The sequence below is a fragment of the Oncorhynchus clarkii genome, chromosome 17, assembly GCF_045791955.1.
Source record: "Oncorhynchus clarkii lewisi isolate Uvic-CL-2024 chromosome 17, UVic_Ocla_1.0, whole genome shotgun sequence".
Classification (NCBI taxonomy): Eukaryota; Metazoa; Chordata; class Actinopteri; order Salmoniformes; family Salmonidae; genus Oncorhynchus; species Oncorhynchus clarkii.
In genome coordinates, this window is record NC_092163.1 from 7,421,967 (window position 1) to 7,438,247 (window position 16,281).

The following is a 16,281-nucleotide window of genomic DNA, read 5'->3' on the forward strand; positions in this document are numbered from 1 at the left end:
TGAAACCCCAGGCTGAAACCCCAGGCTGAAACCCCAGGCTGAAACCCCAGTCTGAAACCCCAGGCTGAAACCCCAGGCTGAAACCCCAGGCTGAAGCCCCAGGCTGAAGCCCCAGGCTGAAACCCCAGGCTGAAACCCCAGGCTGAAACCCCATTTAAAAGAAAGAAGGAAGGAACAGCAGAAGTACTGCAGCAGTCTTGTGGCTAAACTGAATGCAGGGAACAGACAGCGTTGTGTCCTAACAGCTATAGAGAGGTGACCCAGAGTCCTCAGTCTGACCTGTATAACAGCAGCCGGGTCCTGTCCCTGTCCTGACAGTTCTGGGCCCCGGCCGCAGCAGAGTATCTGGGACACACGGATCGGAGACACAGAGCTCTAATACTTCAACACGTACACTGCAAAGCAGGGTTGCATTCAACGGCAATCAAACAGAAGAAGAAAACAGGCCAAAACAGGCAGGGACCTAGCTGAATCTGTCCAACGAGAAACTCTCTTTTGCTTCAGTGTGGACTAATGAGTACCACCCAGCACTGGACTAAAAGAGCTAGCACAGCCCTGCCTTGCATTCGCAGGAGTGTCAATGTCCCCTTTCTGAGACTGGATACCTGTGACTGGCACAACCCCCCGCTGCCTGGTTGATGTTAGCCTGCCATTAACCTGGCGTAGCAGGCATGAGACAAACGCCTGAGCGGAGTTCACACATTTTCAGTAGAAAAAGGAAGCTAGGTTGAAAATAGCTGTATCCCTGGAAACCGGGTTGTTGGCAACTCCACTCAGGCCAGCCTGCCCTATTCCCATGTCATGCAGTGTCTATGACTGTCATATTGGTATAGGTACACACTGGAACTTGTTACAGTGCATGGGACCTCTTTGTACACACACACACACACACACACACACACACACACACACACACACACACACACACACACACACACACACACACACACACACACACACACACACACACACACACACACACACACACACACGAGTCCTGTTTGACAGCACAGTACATGGGCGTCTTACTGAGTATACCAAACATTAGGAACACCTTCCTAATATTGAGTTGCCCACCCCCATTGACACAAACCAGTGTGCCTGGTAACTAACATACCCAGTTAAATATTTTGTCTGCCCATTCATCCTCTGAATGACACACACACAATCCATGTCTCACCTGTCTCAAGGCTTCAACATTCTTCTTTAACCCGTCTCCTCCCCTTCATCTTTAACCCGTCTGCTCCCCTTCATCTTTAACCCGTCTCCTCCCCCTTCATCTTTAACCCGTCTCCTCCCCCTCCATCTTTAACCCGTCTCCTCCCCCTCCATCTTTAACCCGTCTCCTCCCCCTCCATCTTTAACCCGTCTCCTCCCCCTCCATCTTTAACCCGTCTCCTCCCCCTCCATCTTTAACCCGTCTCCTCCCCTTCCATCTTTAACCCGTCTCCTCCCCTTCCATCTTTAACCCGTCTCCTCCCCTTCCATCTTTAACCCGTCTCCTCCCCCTTCCATCTTTAACCCGTCTCCTCCCCCTTCCATCTTTAACCCGTCTCCTCCCCCTCCATCTTTAACCCGTCTCCTCCCCCTCCATCTTTAACCCGTCTCCTCCCCCTCCATCTTTAACCCGTCTCCTCCCCCTCCATCTTTAACCCGTCTCCTCCCCCTCCATCTTTAACCCGTCTCCTCCCCCTCCATCTTTAACCCGTCTCCTCCCCCTCCATCTTTAACCCGTCTCCTCCCCCTCCATCTTTAACCCGTCTCCTCCCCCTCCATCTTTAACCCGTCTCCTCCCCCTCCATCTTTAACCCGTCTCCTCCCCCTCCATCTTTAACCCGTCTCCTCCCCCTCCATCTTTAACCCGTCTCCTCCCCCTCCATCTTTAACCCGTCTCCTCCCCCTCCATCTTTAACCCGTCTCCTCCCCCTCCATCTTTAACCCGTCTCCTCCCCCTCCATCTTTAACCCGTCTCCTCCCCCTCCATCTTTAACCCGTCTCCTCCCCCTCCATCTTTAACCCGTCTCCTCCCCCTCCATCTTTAACCCGTCTCCTCCCCCTCCATCTTTAACCCGTCTCCTCCCCCTCCATCTTTAACCCGTCTCCTCCCCCTCCATCTTTAACCCGTCTCCTCCCCCTTCCATCTTTAACCCGTCTCCTCCCCCTTCCATCTTTAACCCGTCTCCTCCCCCTTCCATCTTTAACCCGTCTCCTCCCCCTTCCATCTTTAACCCGTCTCCTCCCCCTTCCATCTTTAACCCGTCTCCTCCCCCTTCCATCTTTAACCCGTCTCCTCCCCCTTCCATCTTTAACCCGTCTCCTCCCCCTTCCATCTTTAACCCGTCTCCTCCCCCTTCCATCTTTAACCCGTCTCCTCCCCCTTCCATCTTTAACCCGTCTCCTCCCCCTTCCATCTTTAACCCGTCTCCTCCCCCTTCCATCTTTAACCGGTCTCCTCCCCCTTCCATCTTTAACCCGTCTGCTCCCCCCCTCCATCTTTAACCCGTCTGTCTCCCCTTCCATCTTTAACCCGTCTGCTCCCCTTCCATCTTTAACCCGTCTGCTCCCCTTCCATCTTTAACCCGTCTGCTCCCCTTCCATCTTTAACCCGTCTCCTCCCCTTCCATCTTTAACCCGTCTCCTCCCCTTCCATCTTTAACCCGTCTCCTCCCCTTCCATCTTTAACCCGTCTCCTCCCCTTCCATCTTTAACCCGTCTCCTCCCCTTCCATCTTTAACCCGTCTCCTCCCCTTCCATCTTTAACCCGTCTCCTCCCCTTCCATCTTTAACCCGTCTCCTCCCCTTCCATCTTTAACCCGTCTCCTCCCCTTCCATCTTTAACCCGTCTCCTCCCCTTCCATCTTTAACCCGTCTCCTCCCCTTCATCTTTAACCCGTCTCCTCCCCTTCATCTTTAACCCGTCTCCTCCCCTTCATCTTTAACCCGTCTCCTCCCCTTCATCTTTAACCCGTCTCCTCCCCTTCATCTTTAACCCGTCTCCTCCCCTTCATCTTTAACCTGTCTCCTCCCCTTCATCTTTAACCTGTCTCCTCCCCTTCATCTTTAACCTGTCTCCTCCCCTTCATCTTTAACCTGTCTCCTCCCCTTCATCTTTAACCTGTCTCCTCCCCTTCATCTTTAACCTGTCTCCTCCCCTTCATCTTTAACCTGTCTCCTCCCCTTCATCTTTAACCTGTCTCCTCCCCTTCATCTTTAACCTGTCTCCTTCCCTTCATCTACACTGATTGAAGTGGATTTAACAAGTGGCATCAACGAGGGATCATAGACTGACCAGGTGAAAGCTATGTCATGGAAAGAGCAGGTGTTCTTAATGTTTTGGATACTCACTGTGGACATGTTTAACTAGTAAACAAACAATTTCACCAACTGGGGACATTTTGTTAGTCCCCACGAGGTCAAATGCTAATCTAGGGTGTTTAGGGTTAAGGTTAGAATAAGTGTTAGAATTACGTTAAGGTTAAGGTTAGGGTAAGGGTTAAGGTAAGAGTACGGGTTAGGGTTACATCGGATTTTGAATGGGACTGAATTGTGTCCCCACAAGATTAGCTGTACACGTGTGTGTGTGTGTGTGTGTCACCTGTATAATAGTAGCAGAGTCCTGCTTGGCGGCACAATGCATTGGCGTCTCCCCGTTCTTGTCTTTGATGTCGGTGCGAGCCTGGCACTCCTCCAGCAGCTCTCTGACACACGCCACTTCCCCCCGCTCACACGCCAGGTGTAATGGGGTCTGACCAGCACCGTCCCTGGCGTTGATCTGGCTGGAGAGGGTGAGGAGTGTGAAGCATTAGTATGATTAGGGAGAGAGAGAGGAAGGAAGGAAGGAAGGAAGTCTCTCTCTCTCTCTCTCCCTCTCCCTCTCCCTCTCTCCCTCCCTCCCTCCCTCCTACAGTAGCAGTTCTGTTGACGCAGATCTGTCCGAGGGATTACTCACGCCCTATTGCTTTACAGCAACTCTTTGGTAATAACATGCTTATAACCACTCATTACATGCTTATAACCACTCTTTGGTAATAACATGCTTATAGCCACTCATTACATGCTTATAACCACTCTTTGGTAATAACATGCTTATAACCACTCCTTTTTACATGCTTATAGCCACACTTTACAACCTCACCTCTGGACATGGTTGTGCTTCAGGCATTCCCTCAGGCCCGTATCCACGGCGATGTGGGCTGAGCTCCAGTCAGCGTGACTACGGAGGCAGTCTACTATTGGCTGGACTGCCTCTGGCTTGGGGAGGGGGAGGGTCTCGTAGAAGGGACGAAGTTTGAGGGCGTACTGGGGGAACCAGTTCATGGCGTCCTCCTCGGAGTTGACCTGAAACAACCTAGGAGACAGGAAGTGGGGATGTCAACCAAAGATCAGCTGACCCCTGACCAAAGATTGTCCATTATACTGGCAAGATAGAAGATTAACAATGGAAATATATGTCCTCAAAGATGGAATGCAGGCGTGAGGAGGCGAGATCAGGTGGGACCATTCTAGCCAATGAGAAGGCAGATACGCATGTAAACAACAGGAGATTGAGATAGATAGAGGACTCATCTTTGTATCAGTGACATTATAGCATCTGTGACAGCCTCAATGGTGTTGCCCAGGCTATCTCCATTTTAAAGCAGACAATTTTCTTCTTCATTGGCTGATTGCTCCGAACTGATAGGAATCCCCACCCAGTTGACTACTTAAAAATGGTGGAAGCAATGTCCATGTTAAAACGGGGTATATCCATGATGAGTCCTCTATGACAACAGGCACAACACCGACAGTTGTTTTTTTCAACGTTGCTGAAATGCCACGTGCGTCCACTTATATTAGCGCAGTCCTAACAACCTAACCCTTAGGGAAGATCTAGTCGATCAAATAAGCCTCGGGTAGCAATTTAGCATATTCGACACTCTCTCATTGAGCTCCATTCAAACATTCCTCACTTCGTGGGCTTATTTTTCATGGACAGATTTTGGGCGGAGTAAAAAGTCTTGTTTCACCTCTTCCTCTCTGCATTCAGATGTTCTACTCTTCTTCCCAAAGTTTCATGATTCACTCACCCTCGGCAAGCCTACGGACTGGGAAATGACCTATAGTGAGTGATTCACTCACCCTCTGCAAGCCTACGGACTGGGAAATGAAATATAGTGAGTGATTCACTCACCCTCTGCAAGCCTACGGACTGGGAAATGAAATATAGTGAGTGATTCACTCACCCTCGGCAAGCCTACGGACTGGGAAATGACCTATAGTGAGTGATTCACTCACCCTCGGCAAGCCTACGGACTGGGAAATTACCTATAGTGAGTGATTCACTCACCCTCGGCAAGCCTACGGACTGGGAAATGACCTATAGTGAGTGATTCACTCACCCTCGGAAAGCCTACGGACTGGGAAATGACATATAGTGAGTGAGTGCACCCTTTGCTGTGAAGGAGGAGTAGGAAATCGGAAGTGGGAAATGATTGGTGGAAAGATATACAGCTATGGACAAGTGCAAAAGTGTTGCTACAGGTCTCGACGTGGCTGCCCTGGATTTAGCAGGTGCTATGGACAGAAAGTGTACTTAGAGAGACTACTTTCTGGAGGACAACGCCACACTGACTCATCTCTTAAAGAGATGGTTGGAGCTAAGGCTTAAAAAGGTCTGCAACGATGTTGAATGGGCATAAACAAAGAGGGGCTCTAGCCAGGCCTCTCCACCTCCATCACACTCTCCTCCTGTCCTCTCCCATCCCACTCTCTCTGCCCCCCCAACCCACCTCAAGGCGACTGTGGGCGTAAACAAAGAGGGGCTCTAGCCAGGCCTCTCCACCTCCATCCTCCTCTCTCTGCCCCCCAACCCACCTCAAGGCGACTGTGGGCGTAAACAAAGAGGGGCTCTAGTCAGGCCTCTCCACCTCCATCACACTCTCCTCCTGTCCTCTCCCATCCCACTCTCTCTGCCCCCCCAACCCACCTCAAGGCGACTGTGGGCGTAAACAAAGAGGGGCTCTAGCCAGGCCTCTCCACCTCCATCCTCCTCTCCCTCCATCACACTCTCCTCCTGTCCTCTCCCATCCCACTCTCTCTGCCCCCCCAACCCACCTCAAGGCGACTGTGGGCGTAAACAAAGAGGGGCTCTAGTCAGGCCTCTCCACCTCCATCCTCCTCTCCCTCCATCACACTCTCCTCCTGTCCTCTCCCATCCCACTCTCTCTGCCCCCCCAACCCACCTCAAGGCGACTGTGGGCGTAAACAAAGAGGGGCTCTAGTCAGGTCTCTCCACCTCCATCCTCCTCTCCCTCCATCACACTCTCCTCCTGTCCTCTCCCATCCCACTCTCTCTGCCCCCCCAACCCACCTCAAGGCGACTGTGGGCGTATCAGGGCACTTGAGCAGGCAGTCCCAACTCTGACAAGGGGTGTTCTTGTACAGCACCATGCGTCCCTCCTCCTTCAGCTTGACTTTACCCCCTCCGCTGTACTCTGACAGTGGTACTTCCCTGACGCGGTAGGGGTTGGAGAAGAGGTTGGAGACGGCGGACACAGTCTCCATGACTCCCCTTAGAAACTGCATGGTGGTGGCCTGGGTACAGAGAGGAGAGAGAAAGGAAGGAACAGGCTCTGTCTCATTTCATTCTTCCACAATACCTCACATTCTCTCTGTTTGCTTCCTTCTCAAAACCCATTGGAGTAGAAGGTTTGAGGGGAGGGTCCTTGGACCTCCTCCTCCAATACAGTTGAGAGTTAGGCCTAGGCGAGGAGATAGGATGCAAGGATGCAAGGAATCAAGCAAGGACAGATAAGGGATGCAGACAGGGATGGAAATCAGCAAGACGTATTGTGTGATTCCTCACGAAAATAGAGACCAATTCTTCTATGGATTACATTTTGTGAAAATCCCCAAAATCATGGTCTGTCTTGGTTCTAGTTTTGAGAGGAATCACTCCTACTGCAAACAGTCAAGATATGAATGTGTGTACAAAGGTCATAATTATGTTTACCTGATCTGGTATCTTGAGTAGTTCTCTCTGGTCTATGAACAACAACAGTGATGCAATCAGACTTGGGTTCAAATACTATTTGAAATCTTTCAAATACTTTGAGCATTCACTTCAGCGTGTCTGTAATGCCAACCCCAAATGGGTGGGTTTTAAACATCTGGGACTATTCTGTTGGTTCCATTTCACCAGACAAGCTCAATTGAACACAGGGAAATGAATCTAAATGTATTTAAAATAGTATTTGAACCCAGCCCAGCATTTGGTCCCCACCCACTCCCTTGTGAGACAACCATGTCCCAACTGCATAGCTAAGCAGCATTATGTGCTTTGCTTGACTAAAGACAGAGGGGAGGGGAGGGGAGGGGAGGGGAGGAGAGGGGAGGGGGGGGAGGGGAGGGGAGGGGAGGGGAGGGGAGGGGAGGAGAGGGGAGGGGAGGGGAGGGGAGGGGAGGAGAGGAGAGGAGAGGAGAGGAGAGGGGAGGAGAGGGGAGGGGAGGGGGTGACAATCAAAAACTGAAAGCAAAAGTTATTTCAAAACTGCCACAGCTTGTGGAGTCAATGTGGAATTGCTTTGCCTTTAGTCTGTTTCCATTGCAAACCTCTTGAATGATAAGGCATTGTCTGGCTCCTTATTCAACGTGAACAAGCGGTGCCATTCATGCAATTCACGAGTCCTGCCAGTTAAAGCGTATGACTCTCTCAGTCCAGTCTCTGAATCAATTTGGCACACATTACATAGCTTGCTTCGCTTAGCGACCGATACAGTCAAGGGCAGAATCGCGAAAGAGAACTGACACTGAATGAATGTTCTTTCAATTGGAAACAAACGCATTTATGCTAACTTTCATTGCACTCTTATCTACGATAATCGGTTTAGTTTAGGAAAGAGCTGATCATAAACCTTACCTGATTACTGCGACTCCTCTCCACCAGTGACTGACGACTTTTGATGGAACATCAACAACCAGCTGGCGTTCAACCAACCTTGCTGCAAAGCTTGATTGATGTGAGCTACACCAATCAGTGAACACGCATTGGAAGGCGTTGCCTACACCAATTTTAGAAAACCAATAAATTAGAGGAGGGGACACAGCGCATAGACTGAATGTGTGTCGGACGGAGCGGCCTACTACAGGCTTTTTCATTCACACTCTAAATGGTTAATTAGAGGATTTAGAGAGAAAATCTGACCCTGGATCTGCGTCACAGATTGAAACAGTTTTTTTGGTAGACATAACAGAATAGAATATTCTAGTTTATTGTTCTCCAGGTACATTTTCTGCACTTCTCAAATCGAGTTTTATTAGTGACATGTTTCAAAAACAACAGATGTAGACTAACGGTTAAATGGTTACTTATGGAACCTTTCCAACGATGCAAAAAAATATAGAGAAATAACAGAACATTTGAAAAATAATAACATGAGGAATAAATACACAATGAGTAACGATATCTTGGCTATATACACGGTGTACCAATACCGAGTGGATGTGATGGGGTACAAGGTAATCGAGGTAGATATGTACATATAGGTAGGGATAAAGTGACTAGGCAACAGGATAGATAATAAGCAGTAACAGCAGCGTATGTGATCAGTCAAAAGAGTGCAAAAAGGGTCAATGCCGAGAGTCGGAGTAGCTATTGGTTCATTATTTCACTAACTATTTAGCAGTCTTATTAAGGCTTGGGGGGTAGAAGCTGTTCAGGGTCCTGTTGGTTCAAGACTTGGTGCATCGGTACCGCCTGCCATGCAGTAGCAGAGAACAGTCTATATGACTGGGTAGCTGGAGTCTTTGACAGTTTTTAGGGCTCTGAAACCCGGCTGGTATAGAGGACCTGGATGGCAGGGAGCTCGGCCCCAGTGATGTACAGGGCCGTCCGCACTACCCTCTGTAGCGCCTTGTGGTCAAATGCCATGCAGTATCCTTACAAAGCGGTGATGCAGCCAGTCAAGACGCTCTCAACGTTTTAGTGGTATAACTTTTTGAGGATCAGAGGGTCCATTTCGAATCTTTTCAGCCTCCTGAGGGGGATGACGCGTTTTCGTGCCCTCTTCACGACTGTGTTGGTTTCTGTGGACCATTATAATTCCTTTGTGATGTGGACACCAAGGAATTTGAAGCTCTCGACCTGGTCCACTACAGCCCCGTCGATGTGGATGGGGGCGTGCTCGGCCCTCCGTTTCCTGTAGTCCACGATCAGTTCCTTTATCTTCCTGACTTTGATGGAGAGATTGTTGTCCTGGTACCACACTGCCAGGTCTCTGACCTCCTCCCCGTTGGCTGTCTCATCATTGTCAGTGATCAGGCCTACCACCGTCGCAAACTAAATGATGGTGTTGGAGTCGTGAGTGGCCAAGCAGTCGTGGGTGATCAAGGCGTACAGGAGGGGACTAAGGGGCCCCCGTGTTGAGGGTTAGCGTGGCAATTTCTGCCACATCCGACGAGCATCAGTGCCAGTGTAGTAGAATTTGGTCTTGGTCTTGTATTGACGCTTTTCCTGTTTGATGGTTCGTCAAAGGATGTAGTGGGATTTCTAAGCGTCCAAATTAGTGTCCTGCTCCTTGAAAGTGGCAACTCTAGCCTTTAGCTCAGAGCAAATGTTGCCTGTAATCCAATGATTCTGGTTTGGATATGTACGTACAGTCACTGTGGGGATGACGTCATTGATGCACTTATTAATGAAGCCGATGACTGATGTGGTAAACTCCTCAATGCCATCAGATGAATCCTGCAACATAGTCCAGTCTGTGCTAGTGAAAACTCTTGGTAAATTGTATGGTCTACAGCTTATCATGAGGTATTCTAACTCTCACTCCATCTAAGGCTAGGACACACTGCCAGGGTTGAGCTGAGGATGAGAGAGTAATGGCCAACTTGATCTATTTTGACAGTTCAAATAGTAGGGAAGGCTCTCCTGTGAGGAAAGTTGACTTGATCAGATTGCACATCTTTTTTTAAACAACAACTCTTTCCTCCAAACGCAACTCATCTGCACATGATCTACTTTCCAAAGACAGAAATGTAATAGAAACAATACAATATAATACAATATAATAAATACAATAACATTGAATTTAATAGAATACAATAAAATACAATAAAATATCATAAAATATCATAGAATACAATACAATAGAATACACTACAATACAATAATATAGAATACAATAAAATAGAATAGTTCTTCTGCATGACCTTGCTGCTATGCTGATCCTTTCAGACACACTGTTTCTAAATGTATACACACTGAACAAAAATATAAATGTAGCATGCAACAATTTCAAAGATTTTGCTGAGTTACAGTTCATATAAGGAAATCAATCAATTGAATTGAATGAATTAGGCCCTAATCTATGGATTTCACATGACTGGTTAGGGGCACAGCCTTGGTAGGCCTGGGAGGGTATCGGACCACCTACTTGCGAGCTAGGCCCACCTACTGGAGAGCCAGGCCCAGCCAATCAGAATGAGTCTTTCCAACAAAAGGGCTTTATTACAGACATAAATACTCCTCAGCACCCCTCCCCCTCAGATGATCCCACAGGTGAAGAAGCCTGATGGGGAGGACCTGGGCTGGTGTGGTTACACCTTGTCCCCAGCACAAGGTACACCTGTGTAATGATCATGCTGTTTAATCATCTTCTTGATATGCCACACCTGTCAGGTGGATGGATAATCTTGATAAATGATAAAATGCTCACTAACAGGGATGTTAACAAATTTGTGCACAACATTTGAGAGAAATATGCTTTTTGTGTGTATGGAAAATTTCTGGGATCTTTTATTTCAGCTCGTGAAATATGGGACATTTTACATGTTGCGTTTTATATTTTTGTTCAGTATAGTTTAACCTCCCTCTCTCTCTCTGTCATTAGCAAAATAACCAACTATAACAGAGTGCTCCACTGCTCCTAAATTACTGGTAGCAGCCCGCCATTTCCTTTTTCTTCTGTAACAAAAGGTCGTTAAAACACAAAGAGATTATTTGTGTCCAAGACTCCTCCTTGTCCCTGCCGGTTTGTGCTGTCTTGCCAACTCCTATGGTCACTGTCACGCTAAACAATGACTACAGAAGTCGGCAAGGCAGCACAATAACAGTTTTGGGAACAGGCTAGCTCATTCACTACCATTGAAATCAGGAAAGGCAAAATGCACAGGACAAAAGTGCACTTAATATGTTAAGGTTAGCAGGTTGTATGACTTGGTGGCTGTGCGAGTTAGTGACCACTCTGCAGAGCTGCCTCCAGAACAAGACTCAGGACGAATAACGCTCTCTTCCTGCCCTTTCTGCATCTTGTCGAGGCCTCCTGCGTTGCCAGGACAACCAGAAGGGGCTGACCCCGTCCACGTGACAGAGCTCCTCTCTTCTCCTGCCTCCGGGTGTAGTGTGTGTTGTCTGCTGCCACTGTGACAGATTTGGGGGAAAGAGAAAGTGGTCTGCTCTGGTCTTGCCACCAGACAGTGGAGTTGGTCGTCTGGACCGAGAGAGCAGTCGGGCGTTGAGAGATGGAGCTCTCTGCGGTCGGGGAACGCGTTTTCGCCGCGGAAGCCATTCTGAAACGCCGCGTTCGCAAGGTGAGCATGCCGCCGTTTTTTTGTCGCTGCAGAAGAACAGACGTGGGCGAGGGTCTCCGCGGCGTGCTTCGAGGGCGAGAACCGAGGATCTGTTTTTTAATGACAACGGGGAGGCCTTGCTGTAGCTAGTAGCAAGCGGATACTTCTCTAGCAAGCCGTTTTAGCTAGCCGAGAAGCTAGCAAGTGTGCTGTGCTGATGGTTTGCAGTGAATCGTCGTAAAAAATAGCTAACGTTACACAAACGAGTCGGCGTGTAAAGACAACGTAACCTTTAGCTAATTAGCAATGCCAATTAAAATAAAGGCCGGGTTTGCGTCAAATGCAAATCTATGCTTTGTCTTTGACTTTTTACCTAGACAGCTAGACTATAAATATATGATTGCACCCCACATACCATAAACTAGCTCGCCAAACCATACATTAAAGTCGACGGTGTGTCATTATTAACTTTAGCTACATAGCAGCTAAATCAGTTATTCCCTCTCTAGCTTGAGTGAATGTTTTGTCCAGATGCCAGTGGAACTAATCTGCTAGCCAGCCTGTCTGTGTCTGCTTGATGGTAGTGTTTTGTAGCAGCTTTTCCCTCTAAAACTACAAAACAAGACAGGCATACCAGCTAACGTGTTAATCAGAACTGAGCCAGTTTATATTACTCAATGTATTAAGTTACGTATTATTTAGAGTAATACGTTACTGTTAATACGTATCTTAGTGATCATGAATAACTAGATAATAAGAAGCCATTTTTGCTCTTACACTAGCTATAAAATGGCTGAATACAGTATTGAACACTTTTGGGCTTTTTCCTCATTCCTCTGTACCTTTCTCTCTTCAGTCTCGCCTAGAATACCTAGTGAAATGGAAAGGATGGGCACTGAAGTAAGTGATTGCGTTTCTAACTAAAAAAATCATTCAGAAATGTGAGTCTTTGACATGTTGTGTTTTATAGTACATCTATCCTAGTAGCTACATCGTTCATAGACTTATAAGTCTCCAATTTATACCACAACCAGAAAATGTTAGCCTGAAATCCAGACCTGTTTTGTGCTAACATTCCACTCCTTGTACTCTGTGTCCTGTGCCAAACATGGAGTGGAATGTCAGCACAAACATACTGTTACCCAGGTTATGTAAATGTAGAGATAAAACCATTGTGTCACCTCTTTGCTTTAGACACAGTACCTGGGAACCAGAAGAGAATATCCTGGACGACAGACTGATCGCAGGATTTGAACAGAAGTGAGTGAAACAGTTAACAGTATTTCAATTCTTACACATTATTCAATTCCTTTAAGAGAAGTGATGTTTATGACACAGTAAGGACATTTGAGAAATTGTCAAAAAGGGTAACACAATTCTCTCTCATCCCAACATCAGTTTTCCTGTTCCCCCTCATTTTCCCAGCTCCCCTCTCTCTCTCTCTCTCTCTCTCTCTCCTTGCTCCCTCTGTTGCTCTCTCTCTCTCTCTCTCTCTCTCTCTCTGCTCTCTCTCCTTGCTCCCTCTGTTGCACTCTCTCTCTCTCTCCTTGCTCCCTCTGTTGCGCTCTCTCTCTCTCTCCTTGCTCTCTCGCTCTCTCTCTCTCTCTCCTTGCTCCCTCTGTTGCGCTCTCTCTCCCTCTCCCTCTCTTTCACTCCGTCTATATATAAAGGTCTTATATCTGTGCAAGTCCTCTCTTTGTCTCTTCCTGCCAAACACACTTCAAAGCACTCTGCTGCTTACAGGGGATCATGGAACTAAAATGATCCCGTGTGTGTCTCTCTCTCTGTGTCTCTGTGTTCAGTCTTAGTCAAACAAACGTCAAACTGTTATTCTTTAATTTTTTCTTCATTCAGATCCCTATTAGCTGACGCCATAGCAACCAACCGCTAGCTAGTCGTCCTGGGGTCCGCTGTTCTGCTTTCACACACCCAGTCTGTCTCATATTGCACCCTATTGCCGATATAGTGCACTAATTTTGACCTGAGCTCATAGAGATTTGGTTAACAGTAGTGCCCTACGTAGGGGATATGGTGCGATTTTTGGGACGCCCCGGGTCTTTTGATCATCCCTGTCTAACTGGAAGTTGGGATGTATGAGAAACAGGATGTTACATTAATAAACGTCTCCCTCATTTGGCTTTGAACTGTATCAGTCGAGGCCTAGATGTTATTACTTCAATAATTGGCTCAATCCCAATTCAACCCACCCCAGCCTATTGTATCCAGGCAGGCTAGGGTCGTATTTCACTGTTGTCCCTTTGTTTTTTCCCTCAGAGAGCGTGAGAGAGAACTCCACGGACCAAAGAAGCGAGGACCCAAACCCAAAAACCTTCCTGCCAAGGTATTGTTTTGGATGTTGTTGTGTGCCACTATCAGAACCACAGCAGAATTAGGACTCGCTGATATATTACCTGTCCCAATGAGAATGTAAGAACAAGACCAAACCTTTCCTTCTGGAAGTTCTGATGATGAGATTCTCCTTTTGAGTTTACGACTCACTTTACTTTCATCTCTCACCTTCTCTCTCCTCTCCTCCCTTCTCAGGCACGTGGAGCCCAGAAGAGGGAGACCTCCACCCCTCGAGCGCCTCGCTCCACTTCTTCCTCTTCTCCTCGAGCCCCTCCATCCTCCTTCCCCTCCGCCTCTCCAGCGCCCTCCCCTAAACTCAACTCCCTGGCAGCGACACACAAGCTGAAGAAAGACATTCGCCGCTGCACTAGTATGTCCCGCCGCCCCTTACCTCGCCCCGACCCCCTGGCCTCTCCCGGATCCTTCTCCGGCTCCAGTGGGTTCCCCTCGCGGCCCCCCGTCTCCCCCTTCTCAGAGACCGTCCGCATCCTCAATCGTCGCGTCAAACCACGCGAGGTCAAACGGGGTCGCATCATCCTAAACCTCAAGGTCATCGACAAACCAGGAAGTGGAGGCGGAGGAAGGGGCGGCGGGGGTAACCGGAGGGCGCCATCCGGCTCCATGTCCCTCCAAGGGGGTCGTCAGAACATCCCCTCCCGAAATAGGATCATAGGGAAGAGGAGTGGAGAGGCTCCGTACCGGCCCTTCCAGCCCATGCTGGGGTTCCCCATGTACGGGAAGCCGTTTGGTCTCCAGTGTGGCGGCCCCGGACCTCTACACCTTCCACACTCAGCTACAGGCTCCAGCACAGGGACCTCAGGGGCTAGGGACACCCAGCCACCCCCCTTTCCATCCAGCTCCAGTGGATCCACCACACCCGCCCAGAACCATCCTACCCCTCCTGGACCCGCCACTGGGGCCTCTGCCTCTGGGTTGGCTCCCAACTTGAGCACCCAGGCTTTGGCCTCCTCTGCCCAGTCTACCCCTAGCCACCCCCCAGAGCTCCAGAAGAACCAGAACGCTGAACAAGGACCAAACCCCCTCCTCCCCTCCCTCTCCTTTGCTTCTGGTTCCTCCTCTTCCTCCTTTGATGAAGAGGAGGATGATGCTGATGCTCTGGACCTTTCCTCACCTCAGGAGGGGAAGAGGAAGCTTCGCCGTCGGCGCCGGCAGAAACGCCAGCCGCCCTCCGTCAGTACCGCTTCCCCTCCTCACCCCCCTGCCGCCAGAGCCTGCCCCTTGACCTCCAACCCTCAGAGGGTCCCCGCCGAGGGCGACCCCGACTGGCACCCGGAGATGGTGGCGAGCAGCGCCAACGTGGTCGTGACCGACGTCACCACCAACCTCCTCACCGTCACTATCAAAGAGTTCCCCTCCCCCTCATCCCGCCCCTCCTCCCCCCAACCAATACACCCAGAAAATACCACCTCCTCCTCACCCCAACTGAAGAACCCCCCACAACCCAAGCCATAGGAAGAGATCAAAGAAGTGGAGATGAATGAATTAGCCTGGCTCCCTGATGTGTTTGTGCTTTCTTGGCCAACTCCTGTGGTCATTGTCTGGGACCAGGCTAGGGAGTAATGCTATATTAACACAGAAGGTTAAAAAAAAACTTCCAATAATAATGAAATTCAGGCCATTTGAATATTGAAGAAGAGCGTTATTTTTTTGAACAGAACTATAAGAAGCTAAGAGCAGGGCGTGCAATATACATCTGTAATAATGCTGATTGTCTATCTTTATGCAGCGTGATTTCTCTTCTGAGGATCAATAAAGTTTATTCAATTCATGTCCACTCTCTTAACGGTGACTGTTTGGAGGCTGGTAACAGATACCGTCAGTCATAATAACGTTCAATTCAATCTTTATTGTAGGGAAATTCATACAACCGATAAGTGTTTGTTATTTGTTCATATTTATACCCATTTTTCTCCATTGGAAGTCCAACTCTTTAAGGTTTAAATGAGGTGATGATATGACGTTGCACTTGCTTTGTTGGGCTTCGGCAATACTGCATTTCTACATTGAGATATTTAGCAACGCACTTGACTCCATTATTGACAACAACCGTATTCTGTATCATTTCCGTATCCAATATCCACATGTGAATTACAAGCCCTTCTTTTTTCCCCCTCTCTCTCTCTCTCTCATGCACAGGCCGATATAAGTATATATTTATATGCACGCACAACGTTAATTCAGCTGCAAAAAGAATACAACTAAGCGAGGAAAGCGTAGAAAGTTAAGTTATTGCTTTTCTTATTGCCATGTTCCAACGCCTGCCTTTAACTCGCTGTCGCCTTCAAGATTCCGGAATGTCCTGTATTCCTGGAACCTCAGTCAAGACTCTAAACGGACTCTCTAATTATTTAAGCTGTGGACTGC

General features: G+C 48.5%; 2 protein-coding genes across 2 annotated transcripts in view; one reads left to right on the forward strand and one right to left on the reverse strand.

Moving 5' to 3' along the window:
• Positions 1-8,002, reverse strand: part of LOC139370184 (85/88 kDa calcium-independent phospholipase A2-like) — a 29,266-nt gene extending 21,264 nt beyond the window's left edge. The window contains exons 1-4 of the mRNA XM_071109521.1: positions 7,898-8,002; positions 6,350-6,573; positions 4,136-4,348; positions 3,596-3,776 (exon numbers count right to left, since the gene is read on the reverse strand). Coding sequence (XP_070965622.1) covers positions 3,596-3,776; positions 4,136-4,348; positions 6,350-6,564 — 609 coding nt within the window. The 5' untranslated portion in view covers positions 6,565-6,573; positions 7,898-8,002. The remainder of the gene's footprint in view (positions 1-3,595; positions 3,777-4,135; positions 4,349-6,349; positions 6,574-7,897) is intronic.
• A 3,334-nt stretch (positions 8,003-11,336) lies between these two features.
• LOC139370175 (chromobox protein homolog 6-like) lies at positions 11,337-15,685 on the forward strand. Its single transcript, XM_071109509.1, has 5 exons — positions 11,337-11,568; positions 12,404-12,447; positions 12,742-12,807; positions 13,822-13,888; positions 14,092-15,685. The coding sequence occupies exons 1-5, from the start codon at positions 11,500-11,502 to the stop codon at positions 15,367-15,369; spliced, it is 1,524 nt and encodes a 507-aa protein (XP_070965610.1). The 5' UTR covers positions 11,337-11,499; the 3' UTR covers positions 15,370-15,685.
• The last annotated feature ends 596 nt before the right edge of the window (positions 15,686-16,281 follow it).

What these genes read in the sequence shown, in the direction of transcription:
- LOC139370175 (XM_071109509.1), top strand. Translation starts at nt 11,500, where the DNA reads ATGGAGCTCTCTGCGGTCGGGGAACGCGTTTTCGCCGCGGAAGCCATT. An exon ending in TGAAACGCCGCGTTCGCAAG is followed by an intron (nt 11,569 to 12,403) that starts GTGAGCATGCCG and finishes TTCTCTCTTCAG; the next exon opens with TCTCGCCTAGAATACCTAGT. An exon ending in CCAAAAACCTTCCTGCCAAG is followed by an intron (nt 13,889 to 14,091) that starts GTATTGTTTTGG and finishes CTCCCTTCTCAG; the next exon opens with GCACGTGGAGCCCAGAAGAG.